The 15,328-nt window shown below is 40.2% G+C and overlaps 1 protein-coding gene and 1 long non-coding RNA gene across 2 annotated transcripts in view; one reads left to right on the top strand and one right to left on the bottom strand.

The window, feature by feature from the left end:
* The window catches only part of PNPT1 (polyribonucleotide nucleotidyltransferase 1), a 56,629-nt gene extending 43,932 nt beyond the window's left edge, over positions 1 to 12,697 (top strand). Inside the window, exons 24-28 of the mRNA XM_006272488.4 lie at positions 1,613 to 1,719; positions 1,798 to 1,853; positions 3,635 to 3,713; positions 7,862 to 7,909; positions 10,090 to 12,697. Coding sequence (XP_006272550.2) covers positions 1,613 to 1,719; positions 1,798 to 1,853; positions 3,635 to 3,713; positions 7,862 to 7,909; positions 10,090 to 10,245 — 446 coding nt within the window. The 3' untranslated portion in view covers positions 10,246 to 12,697. The remainder of the gene's footprint in view (positions 1 to 1,612; positions 1,720 to 1,797; positions 1,854 to 3,634; positions 3,714 to 7,861; positions 7,910 to 10,089) is intronic.
* LOC109286462 (uncharacterized) overlaps positions 1 to 15,328 on the bottom strand; it is a 39,468-nt gene that overhangs the window by 7,544 nt on the left and 16,596 nt on the right. The gene's annotated exons all lie outside the window — the stretch shown is intronic.

Raw genomic sequence — 15,328 nt, 5'->3', positions numbered from 1 at the left:
GGAAGGTGATGTCTCAGAGGAAATCCTTATGGCAAGGTTGAAAGTAATGTTTAGCTAGTTTGGGGTGGTTTAGATGTGTTTGAGCATAGACATATGTAGTTCCTGGTTGCTAGATATTACTTAGATCTGAGAAAATGGCTTTGAACTTTTTCCTACAGTGCTCACATGCTCTTATACCCAGAATGTTCTTGTGTCATCTGTAACATCAGAGTAGTGGTAGAGAATGTGGTTTGCTAAAGTGACTTCTAAAGGAGTCAGATTTATATTTGTGTTGTAAAAGTAGTTTGTCCCCAAAGTTTGAATTCGGTGCGTGGATGCAGCTCAGGCTCATTGGCCACAACAGGTGTCCTTGAGCCCCTTAGTTATTATGATAGCATCCTGCCTGGAAAATATCTTGTTTCATTGCTGCCTTAGGCTTGCTGCATGAGTGCTCCTCATGTGATTGTTCTAGCTCGCTCTGACCTGGAATTCCAAACCTTTACAGTTAATTATTTTTTCAGTATTACTTTTCCAAAGGGGCCTGTAGTGTTCCAGCTGAGTTAAATGCTCAGTGACTAAAATTATTTGGAGAACTTTTGGAGCCATAGTTTACAAGTACCTAGTGAGTTTAAATTGTAAAATGTTTTTAGCAGGGACTGTATTTCAAGGAACTCCTTGCTCAAATGACCCCAAATTTGAACTACCAAGTGCACTCCTGAGACCTAGCAATTTTTAAGATGATTCAAAATATCATGTGCATCTTATGGAGCTTAAAATAGTCCACCTTTAAAGAAAAAAAGTGTTTAATATTAACAACAAATCCAGTGCTTTGCTATAAGATCAAATACTTTTTTAAACATCATTTCCTATAATCTTCACAAGTACATACACTCTTTTTTATTGCTAAATACTGGAAAGCTTCTGTACTCATTCACTATTTGTTAGCAAACAGCAGTTAAAAATTACTTGTTTTGACTCTAGCCTGATTTAATGTTTATGGCATATCAAGTAAGTACCCTGTTTCAGCTGCTTTAGCCTTTGCACAGTTTAATGTTCTTAGCTACCTTGTTTTCTGTTCTGAGAGAGCCAGCTGCTTTTTTGGTTGCTGACTTTTTAGACACCATTAGTCTGAACACTGTTACAGAAGTAGCCATCATTTGGACCAGTTGCTCAGGGAAGTGTACAAACATAAGAATTGTTGATTCAAAAGACTTAATTTTCATGGGGTCCAAAATAAACTTTTCACGAACCTTCAATCTTCCTGAATGTGTCTTTGAAGTTACTTCTATAAAGACTTAAATTTTTGCAAAATAAATCATCATTTGAAATTAGAATTATCTCAAGCTTGAGCAAATGCAAAATGCTTGAAAAGCCCCACTAAGGCTCCACGGCAGGACGCTTGTTTGGCAAGCATAGACTGCAACACTGTTGCCATGCACACTTCTATATAATGTCCAGGCCAAAATCCAAAAAGAAGTATTTGGTATAATGAATATAAGTAACACACCTATAGGTCAACTTAAATGTAGTTTTGCACTGGAATGAACTTCTTCCTTGCTCAGTTAGCTGTAGAGTACTTATTAATTTTGTGTTTGTCATCAATGTTTAATTCCATGTGCATTCTATTTCAAAGGTATAACTTTAAGTCAGTTGGATGAAGAGACCTATTCTGTGTTTGCTCCAACACCTAGTGCTATGAATGAAGCACGAGAGTTTATCAGTGCAATCTGCCAAGATGATGTAAGGACAGACTTTCCTTATTTACTTTTGGCCCTATATCTTAAGAGCCTGTGTCTCACAACATTTTTTTTTCTACAGCAGGAGGTTCTGTTGGAGTTTGGAGCTGTCTATGCAGCCACAATAGTTGAAATTAGGTAAGACAGTTATCTTCTGAAGTCAGTTTTCAGATTCATTTCATTCCTCAAGACAGAACAGTCCAACTGGTGTTGGGTGCATGTGGTTCAGAAGAGGCCCCTGGGTTCCCATCCAGTTGCTGCTCCTTCCATCACACTGGTTGCAGCAGCAGCCAAGGTCTCCAGGCTCCCCCTCTCTTCTCTGGCTTCCATTTCCTGTCCCTGCACCAGGTGACAGGACAGTACTGCATGATGTAGCCTGCAAGCTTGGGGAAACCAGCAGCCCAGAGAAACTGCAGCTATGGAGCTGAGGATGAGGTGTGTGGTGCGGTAGAAGATGGTGCCTACAGCTTGTGCTGTTGTGTTGCAGCCCCCATCCGCTGGAAGTCAGAATTAGAACAGTTGGGCTGGTTGCAGAAATTTAAGAAAACAAAACAAAAAAACCCACACACTTTCCTGGAAGTAGCAGTGCATTACATAAAGAAAATTCCAGAGTCATGGCTGAATCCTGAGTATCATTGCCCATCCAAAAGCTACAATTTAAATTCGCTCACTGCCACAGACAAGAGCTGCACAACATCTGTATAAATCGTGTGCTTCAGCGGGTCAATCAGCTGCTAGATAAAAGCGCCAAAAAAGTCCCACTAAAGCACCTGATCTATACAGACATTGGGTGAGCCAGGTTCAACTAATGCACTGCCTCTTCTAGACGTGCTGTGCTCGATGTGGGAGCACACCAAGTTTAAGGTAAAGCACCAGTTTGGTTTTTCTTTGTCCTGTTTGTTGTTGTTTTTTTAATGTCTGCAGGCAGCCTTGATGTCTAAATTTGCATAAAACTCCTTGATACTACTAGAAGAGAACTGTTTACCAGTGATCAGGCCTGCCAAATATTCCTGCTTGAAGAGAGTAACTTATTACCAGTTGACATATGTAGATTGGTGGGATACAGTAGGGAGAGGAGCAGACCCTGTTATAAGGGTGGGCACTTACAAAACTAGACACTTCTTCCTTTCCGAGCAAATGCCAAAATGCTAGAACGTCACAGCAGGACAGGAATATTACCTCCGAGGCCTCTGGCAGATGATACGTGTATTGCATGTTATATACAAGTATCAACTTGACAAGTTGTAACATGCCAGTTTGTCCACATGTTAAAATGATGGCAAATACTTTCTTTCAACAAAGAAGCTGTTAAGCACAGAAATCCTTTGGAAATTATTTTTTTTCTTAATGTTTTGTCATTTCATCTGTTTTTATGATTGTTTATTATAAACTGTCCTGAGCCTTTTCGAGGAGGGCAATATAGAAATCAAGTAAATAAATACTTCCATATAATGCATAATAAATGTAATGTCTGCCAGGGGCCTGAGACTTTTGTAAAAATTAATTATAGAGATTGGCATTTGCCCCATTGCTGATATTCTTCTCTTGAAAATATTAATCCTCCTCTTTTCTTTATGCTTTGTTGTATCTGTTTTATGTATTTTTAATTGATGTTAGTGTCTCACATATGGTGAAATTAGCTTTCTGTTACTTCTGCACATTGATGCATACTAATTTAAAAAATCTTGGAATGATGCATACTTTTAATTTTTTTACTGAGAATGATGCTTGCATTTCCAGATAATGTATGCATGCTTTTTTAAAATACCTTTCTCATCTGATGGTAAACCATAAAGGAAAGGGATCAATAAGATTGTTATATGGGTTGGTTTATGTTTTCATTGGAATCATGATACAGAGTAAACCACGTAGAGTATCCTAGGTCAATTATTCTGAAATAACCACTTTTTATTATGCAGGGATGCTGGAGTGATGGTAAAACTGTATCCAAACATGACTCCAGTACTACTACATAATTCACAACTTGATCAGAGAAAGGTAATAAATATTGTCCGGCTACATGAAAAATATGGAGACAATGGGTTTCTTTGTTTTGTTTTGTTTCTAAGCAACAACATTTTGAATTGTCACTGGATATAACCTGTATACTCAGGTATGTCCATAGTTTCAAACTGAAATACTGTGTGTGTTCACTTTTACAGCTGTCAGTGATTGGCAGTACCTTTTCCTTCCCTCTATCTTCTTTTATTTAGTGTCCAGAACTACCATAAAAACCACAGGGTGAAGGAACTAAGTTTGTAAGAGGATACTGATTTTTGTTAATCTGGATCCCAGTTGTGGTGCTTCTTCACACAAGATCAAATCCTTTTGGTCAAGAGCAATTTTCACGACTCTGCACGCCCTTCTGCCCCCAACACAAATGTAGAAGTAGAACAGGCCCAGCCACCTCTTGTTACTTTTTTACCACATATGGCTAGGAACCTACCAAATTTGCAGTTTTGCGATTTTTGCAGAAAATATGAAGAACAGTGGGCTCCATGATTTTTGCAAACTCACTGCAAACCACCCCCCTGCCGCAACCCCCCCCCCCATAATAATAATAATGTACCAGCAGGTAGAGAAAAGAGAAGAAAGCCCTGCAGTCTTGGAGCATGGAACTGTTTGCAGCAGGAGGCATAGAGGCTGCAGGCAGCTGCACCATGGTTCTGGGCTGGCTGTCAGGCAGCTGGGAGGCTGCCCTGGGGTCCACAGAGCTCTGGCTCAGCTAATTGTGCACATGCAACCAGGCTGGGGCTCTGTGGACCTTGATGCAGCCTCCTGGCTGCCTGCCACAGCTGGCCTAGGACCCACCGTATAACAGCCTGCAGCCTCTGCACCTCCTGCTGCGAGCAGCTCCATCCTCCCTCTCCACCCTTCTCTTCTCCCATGCTTCAATGCTTGCAGGGCTTCCCATCCTTTTCTCTGCTTACCAGTAAGTGGTTTGGTTTGGGTTTTTTTTGCAGTGAGCCTGCCAAAATGGTGGAGCCCACTGCCTGAGGATGGCCCAAAACCACAGGTTAATTACCCTGATTAAGCATAGGGAAGACATTAATCCACACTTAATAACACATGGATTAATGATTTCCTTGGGCTTAATCAGGGGTAATCAAGCTGCAGTTCTAGACCACATGGCAATCTGCAAGGAGGGGTGGAACTGCCAGGACCCCTCAGCCAACCAGAGGCATGGGAGGGGCCCTGTCTCAGCCCACAAAAATGGCAGCCAGCCCCAGGATTTACCTGAAAAGTCGGCCGGCTGCCGCCTCAGTTTTGGTAGACCCCTACACATGGCATCTCCTTATTCAGTTAGTGCGGCCAAATGACCCTGTCCTGCTCTTCATCCTTCAGTGCAAGATCATGCAATGTTTTTGCACTTGCATTCCGAAGGGCCTGGGCAATACATTTCCACTGGTGATAGAATTATTCATACCGTTCTCTAGCTACAATATTTAGACTATTGCTGTGGTTAATTAAAAAACAAAAATTCTGCAACTTGGCCAAAAACACTGAACATTCATATCTCAGAATATTATCACTGATCTAAACTCAAACTCCTACTTGGTTCCTCTGGCACATAATTTTACTATGAGACATTAGAGGCATTTATACACATGCTCTGGGAGTGGGGGGTGGGGAGGGAGGTGCTTTAATTAGAGTGGCTCTAATTAAAGCACCTGGAGTGTTTCATGTATTAGTGTCCTCATGCTTAAAAATGGCAGCAGAGGTGCGTTATCTAAAGCTTGCTGAACGAGCTTTAGATAAAGCGCTACCATCGTTTTTAAGTACTGGGGTGCTTATACACAAGACGCTGGAGGCTTCTGGAGCATGGTAATTACAGTGCATTGGAGCAACCTCCCTGCTCATGTATAGGTGCCGTTTGGGTTTTTTAAATAAAATTAACAAAGAGGAAAATGGTTCATCTGTAAAGAAACTTCTGTAGATTAACATTTGAAGTACTTGCCATGTAGAAAACCTTCTTTGAACAAGATTTGTTGACCGAGTAAAATTATTGCAGTACTGTGTTGGTAGACTAATAATGTATTTTCCTACATACCACATACCCCCAAAAAGCCCATGTACCTTGTTTCTGGACAGAATGAAAAAGAAAATTCCAGACTTATGGCTGAATCCTGACTCTTGTTGCCCATCCAAAAGCTGCAATTTAAATTCTCTCATTGCCACAGCCAAGAGCTGCTGCAAATTCATCAGAAGCTGTGAAAGGGTTGAAAGTAACCCATACTGCCTCTCCCTGCAGCTGGGAAAGGAGGACAGCTCCATCAACTATTTCAGCATTGCTGTGCTTCAATTCCATTGCAGAAATCAGCCTCCCCACCCAAGACATGTACCCCACTTTTGGAAGACTGATTTAGGGTGGGGAGGGGGTGTTCATATGGTGTGTGATCCAAGTCTCTTCAAAGAAGATTTTTCACCCTTGATGAAAAAAGAGTACTTATCCAGAAAATTACTAGCTTATTTGGAATGTAATTGTTCAATTGAAAAAAGTTTTGTTTCTTCTGGAATCTGAGATCTTTCCAGATATGAAGTTGGTGGAAATTAATTTACTATCATGTTTACATTACCAGGCAGCCAATTCCAGTACTTCCATAGCTAGCTTGAAGATCTTGCTAGGTACATCATAGTAAAAGTTAAACAAAGCTTGTCACTTTTTGCAGCAGCTGCTGCTGCTGCTGCTGAAAGCATTGTATGCAAATATAACAGGATCAGGGATCAGATCAGTTTCACTCTACTGTTGGCTGACAGCTCAGATTAGGGACAGAGGCAAGCACTGGAAAGAGGATTTGAGAAGGGCTTGAATATGGAAGTAGTACAGTCAAATCACCCTTAGTGCAGCAGCCAGAAATCTGGTTGAGGAGCACTTATAGTGCTCTTTCTTCTAGCAAGCTAAAAAGTAGAGAGCACTTGTATGTGAAGAAGGAATGGTTTGAGAAGTTAGCTAGCAGCTAATCAGAAGAAAACAAGGCACTCGCTACAGTCTTTGGAAAGCATGCGAGAGCATCACAACACACTCACCTTTGAGTACAGGCATGCAATAGGCAAGAAGACAATCTCTCCACATATTTTCCGTAGCTAGTAAATCACCTTCCCCATCTTTCAAACTGGCCTTTGGCCTGCTGGTTTTAGCACTCCTTCAGTGGCCCTGGTAACCTTTCCAAGCCCAGATGTGACTGGAAAGAGTGGGCAAGTGAAGCAGTGATTACTGAGAAGTTAGAAGCAAGTGATTGGAGACTGGGGGTGGAAGAAAAAAGACTTGGAATGAGTAGCTAGAGGATGTGATATAAGGGAAATGAAAAACAAGGTAATGGGAAAAAAAGAACAAATGAGACGTGGGTCAGTCATTCAGGAAAAGATGCATATCAGTATTATAGAAGTGAAGCTAGATTGGCAAAGGAGTTTTAACAAAAACAATGTCATAAATTAAATTTAAAGAATTTTACATTATATAAAGGTGAATATATTACAATTAAATATAGGAAAACATAGCTGTGTAACGTTTAAATTAGGTAAATTACAGGTACTGTATATGACAGAGAAGTAGTTTTCTTCCCAATTAATAAGCTTGGGGTCAGTGGATAGTAGGTCAGTATCAGTCACCAGTCCCACCTGGCAGAGAAACATACTTCCTGTATTTGTTGTCATGGAAAAAAAAATTTGCTTACATTTTGACCCTGCTCTGAACTGTCTAGATGCTTATTTATTGAACATTGCTGTATTCCATCATCAAAAACCAGCCAGAAGGGAGGCAATGTTTTGAGAAAGAAGATAGTTTTGTGCCATGTTGAATATCCCTAATATACTAGCAGGGTATTTCCATATTTAGGGCAAAATTCTCACATCTTATTCTGATCTAGAGCTCCACTGGGACTGGCTGAAAAAATATTGCCTCCAAAGCTTCTGGTTTTGTGGTAGTTAACTTCTGCTGTTTACCCATTAGCTTGTTGTAAGACACACTGGCTGAATCCAGTTTATTTTGAACATTGTAAATACTTCATCCTAATTGAACAGTATGTGCCTTACTAATTTTATATTAGGTAGGAATTGTTTTTTAAGCATGAGCTGTTAGTCTTACTAATTTGTATTCTTTTCTGAGTTTGAGAGAGAATTTTAATTTTTAAAATATTGTATCCTAGATTAACCATCCCAGTGCTCTAGGATTACAGGTTGGACAGGAAATTAAGGTATTTATTTATTTATTTACATACGTATTACCTCGAAAGTGTTCACAAACTACTGGTGTATATTTTTTCTCAGTAGCTGAAAGTATAACACTTGTTATAAAGTATAACACTTTTCTTGTATGATGTAATTTGCATGTCATCCTTGTTTTGTTTGGAGAAAGAATATACCATATTTCCTCAAATATAAGATGGCCCTGATTTATGAGAACACCCCCTCCCCATAAATAGATTCCATATATTGAAAATGTATATATTTGTTATAATTTTCAAGGTATAGAATCTAATTCTTGGCAGTTTACCTTGGATTTGCCCCCTTTCCACTGCTACAGCAGGGAAAATAAACCTGGGGGGATTAGGTTGCCCCCTTGCCCTCTGCCCCTCCAACAGCTTCCCCCTGTAGACCCTTCCTCCTCCCCCTTTTGTCAGACAGTGCTCCCCCTGAGCACATAAACATGAGGAGCAAATTTTAAAACACTAAAGGATGAATTAACTGATGCAAGTTGTAGCACAGGTACATCACAAACATACTTTTAAGCAAAGCTTTTGTACCTCTTTGTATAGAATACAAACTGTGCATAATATTAGTCCAAAGCCAAAAGGCGTATATTTACCATATAGTTCCTTGGGCTGGGCCCCAGCAGAGTCAACAGCATTTCAGGCCATGTAGACCCCATAGCTCAGCACAGTTCAGGTTCCCCTCGCTTTATGCAGGCTATGTACATGTGAATTTGCTCTTATGCGATGACCCTTTTTATACCAAAAATTGGTTATATGCGAGGTAAATTCACTCTTGTGCGATTGGTGTGATGGAAGCCTGCAGTCAGCTGCTTCATGCAGTGCATTGTGGGAGTGATGCGCACCAAAATATAGTCTCCTGTGCAGATCTGTGCTCCTCGCTCGTTGTCTGTGACACGTGTTTCTGTAGTTGCCATCCCCATTGTGATAGTGCCCTGTGCTTGTGTGTACTGTCTTAACCAAAATTGTCTTGTAAAAGTGGTTAGAAATGGGCCTGGGGGTCAGTACAGTTGGGGTCTTGGAACGTATCCCTATTGGTTACATTGTAAACTGTGGGTTCCCTTTATGTGAATTTGAGTTGTGTGCTATTTTCCAGGAACACATGTACAGCATAAAGTGAGGGAAACCTGTACTTCCAGTACATGCCCTACACAAAGGATTCATGTGTTAATTAGCCCCATTCATGACTGAAACTGAACGTTCTTGTTGTGAGTCCTGGGATCCTCCAAAAAGTTATATGCAGACAAGGTGCAAGGCAGCTTTGTCTGGCTTCACCTCATGGAGGATGGGGCCACACTAATAATCTGCACCAGGCAGAGAGAGAGGAAAGCAGGGATTATGGGTGAACTGTTTGGGACCCTGTTTGATGTTTGACAGATATATAATATGGGTGAAGAAATAGGAATAATTGGAAATGGGAAAGAAAGGCACAACTCAGCTGTGGGAGTGAACAGAAAGTTGAATGTATTGGATGTAGTGGCTCACCATGACTTGGAAAAGCTCAGCACTGAGGGGGACTGAGTGTAATGCGCACTATTATATATCGTATTCAGGTGGGCTGCACTAACCTAGCCCTCTTGTAGGTTCCCATTACACAGACTTGAACAGTGGAGCTCTACTCAGTCAATAGAATTTGGAACTGAGTTGGCAAAAAAAAAGGATCAGTATGTGTTTCCAAGATGGACCCTGTGTTTTTTATAGTCAAGCTCGGTATTGGCTACATTTTAATCACCTTTGTAGTTGATTTCCATTACTAAATATGTGCTGCTTTTGGCAGCAGTTTAAGGATAGACAGTGCAGCTAAAGAAGCTTTCTTATATGCAGTTGTAAGATAAGGAGCTTTTTTCCCCATGCAGACTGGGGGAGAGGAGGGAACTCATCTTATATCTGAGTAAATGTGGTAGTTATCTAATAGGAAAGACTGTAATTTACCCTATTTGAAAGCTGTCTATCCTTGTGAAAGTCCTGATGCAGCATCCTTGAAGTACGTGGTTTTCAGTGGGAGAAGAAACAAGCACCAAATCAATGTGTTTAAACAAAATATACATAATTGTGCTTGTCTTTTCATATTCAACCATATATTTCTTTAATGTCAATTAATTCTTACACTGAAATTTAATATAATCTTGCCACAGTCTAAAATCTGTTTCAATTCTTCTTAACAGGTGAAATATTTTGGACGTGATCCAAGTGATGGCAGAATGAGACTTTCCCACAAAGTACTTCAGTCCCCAGCGGCACCTGTGGTGAAAACCCTAACTGACAGAAACAGTATTGTAATGAGTGGTACAAGTCCACAGTCCTCTAGCTCATCATCCTAATGACTAGTAAAGTGTTGAAACAGTTATGGATATTTCAATATACTGTTCTTCTCTGAAAAATATTCACCTGTTATGTGAATGAAAACCTTGTCTCCCCCACAGGTTTGTACATTGTACAGTAATATTTTAGTTTTGTAAAAATGCCATTTGATGCCATTTGATATTTAACCATTCAGAGTAGTTGTCTATTTCTTTTTCCCATGTTATGGTTCCAACAAAAAAGTTACGTTCACTGTGGTACAGTTATAAACTATGTAAAATCGAAAAGTAAAAATAACAGTTCTGGGTATTCTAAATAGTTCAATATATCTGAACTTTCAAAAAAAGACTTATTGTTTTTTAAAGTTTACTTGAACTGCCACAGAGGAATTATAAAGCCTATTCTTAAAGCATTGTTGTAAAGATTGCTGCTTTTTTAAAAGTTAATTCTAAAACTTTTAAACAATACTTTTAGCGTTTTAACATGTATTTGGCTGTACGCTAGGTTTAATTTTAACCATTTGCAGAAAAAACATCATGTGTATATTTTCACAAGTCAACAGAATAGTAAAATGAGTGGCTATAAAATGTGGAGAAATCATGCAGACATTGGCAAATAAGAAAATTAAGTAGCAGTAAAAACTTGCAATATTGTCATTGGCTTAGAATCTAACTCTAGATCAGAGGACCTACATGCTTATCTTTAAAAAATGCAAAAATAAATTCCATTCAAATGCATTTTTAGGAAATTGGAGGTTGACTTTTTTTTTTTTTTTACAGTTGATTCTGTAAAAAACATGGTGTTTTAAAGACACCTTTTCTTTTTTTCCAGGAAAACATCACAGTAATTAATTAAAAGAATTCTGCTTCACATAAAGTAGTGCGTTAGACCAGGGTGGGCAGAATGCGGCCCGGGGGCCGGATGCGGCCCACCAGGCCATTCTATCCAGCCTGCAGGGTCCCTAAAAAATTTAGAAAAGTGATATTTATCTGCCCTGGGATGCCTGTCATGTGGCCCTCAATGGCTTGCCAAAACTCAGTAAGCAGCCCTGTGCCCAAAATAATTGCCCACCCCTACGTTAGACTCTATAGATGATAGTAAATCAGCTAATGTTTACAAAGAGGAGGCATCCAATTTCAGAAGTAATGTAAAGCTTCACAATATTGTCTAAGTTCCAGAACAGCAGTAATGAGAATCAAAGAACCATCTGTTGCATTGGCTGGAGAGCAGGTCTATGTAGGTCTTTAAAATAGGCAATTTAATTCTTAAAAAGTATTCCAGTGTAATTTGGAAAGTTAAAAGTAAGAAGCCCTCCATTTTGACAGTCCTGTACAAAGGGAAAAATGAACTCCTAAACCTTTGGTTTTTGAAACGTGACACTTAGTTTTACACCATGGCTACCGAAATATAATTCTGAGTCAAAATGCAGCTATAGTACACAACACCAAGATGAAAGACATTAGGAAAAAATCTGCAGGAAATGTGAAAGTATCTTATTCAGCATGAGTAACACTAATCTCTGTTTCATGAATCACTATTTCAACTATAAATACCGTCATTTGTGGTATTTAAAATGAGAATACCATAAATGCTCATAAACCCAGAATAAATAAGAAGTTAGGAATGTTAGGACATTGCAATAGAATCTTTTTAATTGACTAAACTAGTGATGCTCAACCCTTTTCCCTGGAGGGCCAGATGATCAGTGCCTGGTCCAACCACAGGCCAAAGGCGGGGTCCAGTCTAGCACCCAGGGCCAGCACAGTGCGGCAGCCACCATATGGCCACATGAAGGGGGTGGGGGCAACTTGGCCCTGTGGGGTGGGGGGTAGCTTAATTTAGCCCTGTGATGGGAATGGGGGGTATGGCCTGGCATCGTGGGAGAAAGGGGGCATGGCCCAGCTCCTACTGGGTGTGCAAGGCTTGGGGTTTGAGAATTTGGCTGTGGGGAGGGTGGCTGTATGAATGGCTACTGCTCCCCCACCACCAAATTTCCCAGCCCATGCAGAACCCCATGGTCCAGATGTGATGACTCCATTGGCCCATTTGGCTTGTGGGCCAAAGGTTGAGCACACCTGGAGTATTTTCAAAAATCATGTTTCTAAAAATGTTGTTAGATTATGTACACAGTGATCTCATCACATCTCTTAGAGTCAAAAGGATGTTTTAAAAACACTTAGAAGATGAAGCGTTTTTCTAAATTCATGTGTGGAGACTTTCACAATTAAGATACTTCTCATGACCAATCTGAAGTTGGAAAATCTTATTTAAGAAGAGAAAACCAAGTTCTTTATTAAAAAGCAAATGGGTTCTAAAGCTGCCAAAGAAAAGAAGTGAAACAGTATATAGGGAAGTATTTACCTCTTCATGTAAAATAAACACTGGTGTTTGGAAAAGGTGAAATGTGAATGTACAGCAACAATTATTTTGCTACTTCACTCTGAGTAAATATTAAGAAAGCATTGACTGGCACTACTGCATTTTGAGTCGTTTTTCTTTTGATTTCACAGTGTAAAACTGAATTGTAAATCTTACCCTGATAGTCTGCTTTCTACCCTATTCTGGTATTTCTAATGAAAATCTTTTTTAAACTTCCTGCATTACACTTGTGTTATTGCAGGTGAATACATTTTAGGTCACAGAAAACAAGTAATGTTATTTGGGTATCACAGGCTCATTTCACATTTTCTCTCAATCAAAAGCTGAACAGAAGATGTTTTACCTTCTTATGGGACTACCTTTGGGAACTCTCTCCTCTGCACCACCTTCTTCTCAGAATACAGGTTATTTTTCATAAGCACAGAAAATATTTCTCTTTTTCCTTTAATAGTGGACGAGAAGGCCAGGAGACAGGCCTGTTTTTAAATAATGCATCTCTCTTTTGGTTTTTGAGGCACATCATTGCCTCGTAACTTCAGTTTTGGTGTTGCTTGCTATCTGACGTAAATCAAATCCTGGTTTTATGTACAGGCATCCTGCATCTTACACACATTTAACTTGCACGAATTCAACTATACGCAGGTGGGGAGGGGGGGCGGGGCTTGAGTCTGCACGCGGCGCTGCCGCTTACCTGGAGGCCCAGCCGCCACCACGCTGCCAGCGGTGACTGCCTCTGCCTCCAAAACCTCTCACCGCTGCCATGGAGCCGTGCCTGGAGCTGTGTGGCCAGCCGCCAGGTGTGGTGGTGGCCAGGCGGTACGCAGCCATCCCCACCACCACCCTGCACTGCCGCCAGCTGCACAGCTCTATGCACGGCTTCGCGCCGGCAGCGGGAGGTTTTGGAGGCAGAGGCAGTCACCACTGGCATGGTAATATGCGATTTCACTATACACAATTTTCACCTTTATGTGCTGCCTTTAGAACATAACCCCTGTGTAAGATGCGGGATGCCTGTATTCACTTTTGAAGCGGGATGATCAGATAATTTGAGTAGATAGAACTTTTTAAATGAAATTTTAGTCTAAGGTTAGTCACTTAATTCTGCCTGAATATGCGGGCATGGTCCAAGAAAAGATGCTGGCATTGTAATATTTCATAGCTGGTTCAATTACTTCTATATCAAGTTTGGTCACATTTAAAAGTGAAACTTGTGTATCTGTATATATATGTGTGTGTGTTTTTTTTTTCTACTTGCCAGACATGCAAACTCAAATTATGACATGAAAGTCAGATTCTTTCTGCTAGCACAGTACCACCAGTGTGAGAGAATTTACTTTTGGAGCTTAGGTAACAACTGATGATTCTCGAGCCAAAATGAACCAACCTTTTTCAAATAACTGAATTTGGTCTTCTAAAGTAATAGGAGTAAAAACAGGTTTCTATGAAAGTATGGAGGCATAATTCAGAAGACCCGCCTCATGTTGATATTTAGAATATAGAGTTGTTGAGACTTTGGGGGGGGGTTATTTCCATAAGAGCTTCCATTTACTGGATCAGACCACAGCTCCATCTGGCCTGGGATCCTTCCTCTTTCAGTGGTAGAGTGTAGATTCTGAGGTGAAAAGGACATGTCCTGAATTTTCTACCACCTGCTTCTATCCCACAGCAGCTTGTAACAGAGGTTTAGGAAGTTCTGATTTGGAGGTTGCATCTCTGTCTTCCATGTTCAGTATTTACTGATGGGCCTTTCCTTTTTTAATTTTTACAATTCCCTTTTGAACTGAGCTAAAGTATCAGGCCTCCACAATATATTGTAGCAATGAGCTCCACAAGTTAATTGCATGTTATGTGAAATAAAATTTCCCTTTGATCGTTTTAAAGCAACTACCTAATAGTTTCATGTCCTCCTGTCTCTGTTCAGAACATATTCTCTGACTTTTCCCTCCAAATGGCTAAGGAGAGTCAGGTAAATGCTAAACCCCTGTTTACTTTCTCTGCTCTATTTAATATGGTGTAGACCTCTGTCATGTCCTCCCTCAAGCATCTCTCCTAAGATGAAAAGTCCTACCCTATTTTGTCCCCTGTCTAGAAGCCCCTTCGTGCCATGATCATCCTTATTGCCATTCTCTGTACCTTTTCTAGATCTATATCATCTCTTATGATGGTGGGCCCAAAACACCACAAGGTGTGGACACAGCATAGATTTTATAAAGGGGTATAATGATGCTTTCTGTTTTGTTTACTTTTCCTTTATTAATAATTCCTAATATTTTGTTTGTGTGTTCAGCTGTTGCTAAACACTGAGCTGATGGTTTTTGTAAAATGTCCACAATGACTTTCTGGGTGGTAACAGCTAAAATGTATATGTGCATTGTGAAGAGTTCTATTTTGGGTTATTTTTTTCTTAGTAGTAATAGGCTTGATACTTTTGTGACCATCAAAAAGTCATTTTCTACCCCAAAATGCATAAATTTAACTAGTTTTCGTGGTTTCAGATGGAAGGAACTTTACAGATCATCGAGTCAACCCCCTTGTACTTGGGCAGGAAAGACTGCTGGGGTCAGATGACCCCAGCAAGGTGAGTGTCCAGATGCTTTTTGAATATCACCAGGGTGGGTGACTGTACCACCTCTGGAGGGAGCCTGTTCCAAAACCTCAGAACTCAACCTGTAAAGAAGTTTTTCCTTATGTCTAGTCTGAAGTGATCTTCAATCGGTTTGTGCT

The sequence above is a fragment of the Alligator mississippiensis genome, chromosome 1 (genome assembly GCF_030867095.1).
Source record: "Alligator mississippiensis isolate rAllMis1 chromosome 1, rAllMis1, whole genome shotgun sequence".
NCBI lineage: Eukaryota > Metazoa > Chordata > Crocodylia > Alligatoridae > Alligator > Alligator mississippiensis.
The sequence above is the reverse complement of the archived record's forward strand: the minus strand, read 5'-3'. Positions and strand labels throughout refer to the sequence as shown.